General features: G+C 39.4%; 1 protein-coding gene across 1 annotated transcript in view; it reads right to left on the bottom strand.

Moving 5' to 3' along the window:
• Window positions 1-2,582: 2,582 nt before the first annotated feature.
• Window positions 2,583-6,000, bottom strand: part of PRKD1 (protein kinase D1) — a 313,425-nt gene continuing 310,007 nt past the window's right edge. The window contains exons 17-18 of the mRNA XM_057722272.1: window positions 3,911-3,996; window positions 2,583-3,085 (exon numbers count right to left, since the gene is read on the bottom strand). Of these exons, the coding sequence (XP_057578255.1) occupies window positions 2,867-3,085; window positions 3,911-3,996 (305 nt within the window). The 3' untranslated portion in view covers window positions 2,583-2,866. The remainder of the gene's footprint in view (window positions 3,086-3,910; window positions 3,997-6,000) is intronic.

Raw genomic sequence — 6,000 nt, 5'->3', positions numbered from 1 at the left:
CTATCAGATACCACTGTTGTAAAGTCTGGGCTACTGCACTGATGGTATTTAGCATAAAAAGCAGGTGCTGGTTCAGGAAAACTGGATTCTTTGCAGCACCAATTGATATTCTGGATGGAAGAAAGTGGCATGAGTTTCAGTGGCAGACTTTTTTTCTGAATGTTAGCAGTTACTTACTCTTTCCTGTGCTTGATGACACTGCAGAATAAGTTTGGTCAATATCCTTCTGACATGCTACTCTGAATGTAACAGAAAGAGAGTCATGTTTGTTACAATCCGCTGGAATAGTTGGTAAGGCTGCCCCCCAAAGGCTGAAAACGTTATTCCTCCATACTATTTTCTACAGTTTTCTACTTCCTTCCTGAACTCACTCATTTCCTTGAGTTCCATAATATTATTCCATGTAATTCTATCTTTAAACATTCCTTTTCAATTTTCCTTTTATTCTGACTGAACCATTCATATTGATATTTTTCAGGTTTGTGTCCTAAGATCATTCTTTTTCATCCTACCCCCAAGGACCCGAGTCATTCTAATCAACTTGTGGTGAGTTTCTGACTTCCAAATCTGTACTTTCAACTCCAGAATTCTTCCCTAAACTCTACACACATAACTAAATATCTTCAGGACATCTCAAACTTGATGTGTCACAGGAACTTTATAGTCAACATGTTCAAATGTGAACTTGCCCTTTCTAAGGCTATAACTTCTTTTGATTAACAGTTTCATCAATCATCCGAGTCAAAACCCAGGATTTATTTGGACTTCTTTAAATTCCACATTCAACCAGTAACAAAGTCACATTGTTTCCACCTATCAACATCCCTCATGTATACCTCTCCACCTGGTCTTCAATTTACTATTGCCCTAGTTCATGCTCTCATCATCCCCGATGTGTTATTTCAATAGTTTACCTGGTCATTTGGCTCACCCCTGCCCTGGCTTCAGTCCAGACTCTGTCTTGCTGGCAGAGTGAACTTGTGGATGTTGCTTATTCTTCTGCTTAAAAAGTTTGAATGGTTTCCTCAGACTTACACAGAATAATTTCCAAATCCCTTAAAATAATACAAAATCATAATTAACCACTGGAAAAATCAACTACTCTCCCATCCCTCCAAGTCTGCCATCTTCACATACTTATGTAATATATTCAAGTGGCTCACAACACATAAAATTCTTCCAAATATTTACGGAAATTATTTTCTGATATATAGTAACAGTAATACATGATAATTCACTGTTATCCTGCTACAAAGAAAAACATCCCACAATTATCCACCCCACACACCTGAAGTTTGTTAAGTTCAATACTATGTGGTTTTGTCGTTCCCAGGGTATAGGACTTTACTTAAATTGACTTTCTCTTTAGGAATTTTCCACTATTGATGTGTTATTGTAGTTCACTTCAGAACCTTCTTATTTAGAAAGAAATTAGAGCCATTATTCTAATAAATCAGGAAGCTACATTGAGATTGCTCTTTGAAAGCTCTCTTTTCTATAAACTAGATGACATGCAAGATAGAGTTCAGTACACTTGGGAACATACTTCTGTGGCTGCAGACTAGATAATGCTAAGTTCTAGGGACTTCCCTGGTGGCATGGTGGTAAAGAATCCCCCTGCCAGTGCAGCGGACACGGGTTCGATCCCTGGTCTGGGAAGATCCCACATGCCATGGAGCAACCAAGCCCGTGCATCACAACTACTGAGCCTGAGCTCTAGAGCCCTCAAGCCACAACTACTGAGCCCATGCACCACAACTACTGAAGCTCGTGTGCCTGGAGCCCATGCTCCACAACAAGAGAAGCCACTGAATTGAGAAGCCTGTGCACCACAAGGAAGAGGAGCCCCCGCCCTCCACAACTAGAGAAAGCCCGCACACAGCAACGAAGACCCAATGCAGCCAAAAACGGATAAGTAAATATAAATAAATAATAAAACTTAAAAAAAAAACGCTAAGTTCTAGGCCATGAGATGTTTTCTGTGTTTTGTTTTCTTTTGTTTGTTTTTTAGCAGATACCCCTGGCTCCTACTTGGCCAGAAAACACGAGCATGGATCACAAAGGAAAATAATGCAGCCGGATGGACACATGTTTTGACAAGAATATTTATTTGTTATTGTTCAAAAAATACACAAAGGCAAAAGGTTGTTTAGCTGCTGACTCTTCATAGTACAGCAGGGTATTGTAAGAAACGGAGAAATATACCTGTTCTATACATGGCAGTTACATTGCTAAGGCATTTAGGCGTGAAAGTAGTAGGTGCACCTAGGCCCATTTACTTGAGTTTAAATATACTGAGGCACACCACGCAGGCAAAGGATTTGAAACGATACAGTAAAACTCTTTCATGCATTTTGTCTTAGGATTGCATATCCATCCTTCGACCCCCCAGCCCCCATCATTCTTTTTTTCCACATGAGTTTTGGAGTTGTTCATAGAACACTGGTAATAACCTACTCTTCAAGAGTTTGCTTACAGTCACACCACCAATGGGACACACAGAGCAGGACTATTTTGTGGACAGCCTCTGTAGACTCTTACCAAACTGAGGCTCCAGTAAGAAAAACACTGATCTGCAAAGGCACAGTGGAGACAGGTTTAATGCATTAAATATAACAGGAATCATTCACAATAACAAGTTTAGTGTTTCAGGGAACTTTTGTTAATACAACACAGTTGGTCACACAAAATACAAATGCTTCTGTTGATTTGTCTTGGCAACTCAGATATATCAACAGTGCTAACAGTTTAACAGCTTTGTTCGCATCTGACAGAAAATAATGGCAGTTCTGCAAGGCAAATGTTAAACCTGACCGTATGTATTTATTAATTCCACAGTGTTTTGACAGATCATAGGGGATGGAACTCAGAGGATGCTGACACGCTCACTGAGGGCTCTCATCTCTGTTTCTTCGGTCTCGGGACTGTCCCGGTGGCGCGTGCTCGGATCGATCAGGTGTGCAGGGTACTGCAGCCCCTGCTCGCCTGCATGCTGTTCCCACCTTGAGTCATCGCTCTCATGGGTGATGTAGCGTTCCCCGATTCTGCATTCCAGCTCTCGTAAATCTAACCAGGTTTGATAATCCTGAGGAAGAGATTGCAAACTATTACCACAGATATGATTAGAACTCATTAAAACACTGTTTCACATGTTGTCAGTTCCCACAACATATATGTTACGCTTTTTTCTCCCACACCAACCGTGCTGTGTCTTTCGCCAGGCACCCTGAGGTGGCAGCATCAGCACCAAAGCCATCCTATTTGCCTAAACTTTGCAAATGCATACTGTTTATAGGATATCATGCATCAGAGGGTGGGCAGTTAATACCTGCAGTCAAGCAATGCGGAATGCTGGTATTCCTTTGGAATTTAATGCTTACAAATAATCCTTCAGTATTTCAGAGGACCGTTTTTCTAAACTTTTAAATTCAATGGGAAAATAAAAAATATTTAAGAGAGAACATACACATTGCATATGTTTTACATCTACCATGCATTTGTTTTACGAGTATTGCCTAGGATTTAAATCTAGCTTCTAAACGAGTACAGTGCATGACCAGATGGGCATCTACTTGGCTATTTATCAGGATTACACATACAGATGCTTTTGAAATCTGGTCCTTGGAGTTTTGTTATGACCCTTCTTTTTTTGTTTTTTGTTTTTGGTGCGTAGGGGGGTCGGGTGGGGGGTGGGGTGGCGTGTTTCTCCCTTATCCAGTTTTCCTAATAGAGAGGTTTAGAAACACTAAATTGCTATTAAAGCCTAGGAAGCTGCATGCATTTTGGCAAACAAACTGGTATTATAAGTATACTTTAAAAATACGACAAAAGATTTTTTACATATAGTATCAGATTCTTAAATATTTACAAGCTTAGTCGACTGAGAAAATATCCAATGATTGATTTTTACCTGTAGCCAAGGGTGACTCAAGGTCTTATCCACACTATAGCGCTTTCTCATTTTTACTTGCAGCAAGTTATTGATAAGATCAATGGCTGAAAAAAATTTTTATTGGTAAAAATAGATGACATATCTGGAACATATGCATAATTCATTTATAGTTTATTCCACATCTGCTATATCACACAGTTAAATGAAACACAGTGATAATAGACACTAGAACCTGAAGAAAATTCCCCTTGAGAATTCTAAAATCTTGGCCTTAATTTTATTTTGGACACTAAAAAATGAAATTGGAAATAATTATAGAGGAAGGAGCATGAGTCCTTTGTGAGTATGATATGAATTTCTCTTGGTATAATTTTTAATACATTTTTCTAAAGTAGGAGTTTTGTTTAAATATACATCATTTAAATGTGTTACACTAATGGCACGATAAAACTAATATTCAAGATAAAGCATTTACTAATTTTGTTATGTGTTTAAAGTTTGAATACACATAATGGGCTTTGTAGTCTCGAATTAAGTGACAGACATCTGGACACCACATTTAAAAGGAAGAAAATAAAGCATAACATAGGCCATTGACTCATGATAAACTTAGAGTCTAAAAACAAACGGCCCAGTGGTGAAACACTTTTGTTTCTTTTGCTTTGCTTTTAAAAATAACCAATGAATTGAAATTATATCAGCCTTCATTGTTTTCATGGGGAAGACAGGAAAGCAACTTGTCTAACAAGAATTCTTTGAAGTGGTTAGAATCACAGACCATCCAGCCTCGTACTCTGCCCCCGTTTGGGACTTCAACAGAGTGTAATTTAGGGAAAAAAAAAAAAGTGATTCTTCTAGTTATCTAGTCGAGAAAGCATCTTACCCAGAGTACCACGTAACAAGAGTTCACACTCACCTTTCTGAAAACTATATTTTCGGCCTATACCATCAACAGTTCACTATTTATTAAACTTAGTACCTTATGCTTCCCATTCATTCTTATAATGACTTCCCATTTCTCTCTTTCCTGTTAGCATTTCCTTCCCAAAAAGAACTTAGTGAAATCTGCCAGATTAAATGGAACCATTCACATTTCACCAAGTTCATTCTCTCCCTTAATCTACTCTGGTCATTAAGTTTCATGTGAGATGGATCTTTCTACCAAAAACCTTAAGTAGGTATCTGATAAAGATGCAAATTAACCCCCCAACTTCCCTAACCATCAAGTCCTGAGTGAGGGGGCTTTGACTCCATTGTTCGGTCTACATCAGTTTGTGTGGATCTGAAAGTACAGAGTGTCACAGGAGTCCTGAAGCCACCTGGAACAAAGATCACTTTATTCCACCAGAATGAATCCGAATCCTTCTTGTTACCAGGCAAAGAGAAATGATTTCTACAGGCTTCTGGTCACCTAGAATTCTTTCACTTTGATGCTAATATTCCAAGTCTTTGCCTGCACGGAAGGACTGCAGAATCAAACATCTAAGAATCGTTTGATTGGAGAAAGTAAATGCAAGAGCACACATTTAAATGCTGTCGATGCCTCTACACCCTCGCCTTAGCTAGGATACCTTAGGAAACACGGTATTTAGTACAATTTCAAATTCCAAGCATGTGTTCTCAGAGAGCTTTTGAAAGTACAGTTCTCTCAGTGAACTGGGTATTGGGCACAGGCTTTAAAACATCCATTCACGTGATTTACTCACTGGTGAGTAAAGTGCACCTTCCATTCTTGCTGCTGTGAAGTCACACAGCAAAAACGGAGAATAAGGCGAGAAAGGAGAGTGCACGTGCTATGGTAAGCATGCCGCAGCATTACGCTTCCCCAGACACGGCAGGGAATAAAGACATGTTATTAATTCACTCCTTCTGCTTTGAATTCTATAATTAGGAAGGTAGGAGTACAGCAACTCGACAAAAAGTCTGGTTTGTGCCCAAATGGGCCCCAACAGTGAACCACACTGCCTAATGGGGAGGGAAGTACTGCTAGGGGAGAAACTAGACATGTCTGAAGGGAATGGAATATGTGAAGACGAAAAAACTGCTCTGCTGAATGAAGCAAATAATCACAGGTCTGACTACAGCCGCGGTACCCAGCTGACCTGAAT

This window comes from Hippopotamus amphibius, chromosome 2 (assembly GCF_030028045.1).
Source record: "Hippopotamus amphibius kiboko isolate mHipAmp2 chromosome 2, mHipAmp2.hap2, whole genome shotgun sequence".
Taxonomy (NCBI): domain Eukaryota; kingdom Metazoa; phylum Chordata; class Mammalia; order Artiodactyla; family Hippopotamidae; genus Hippopotamus; species Hippopotamus amphibius.
The sequence above is the reverse complement of the archived record's forward strand: the minus strand, read 5'-3'. Positions and strand labels throughout refer to the sequence as shown.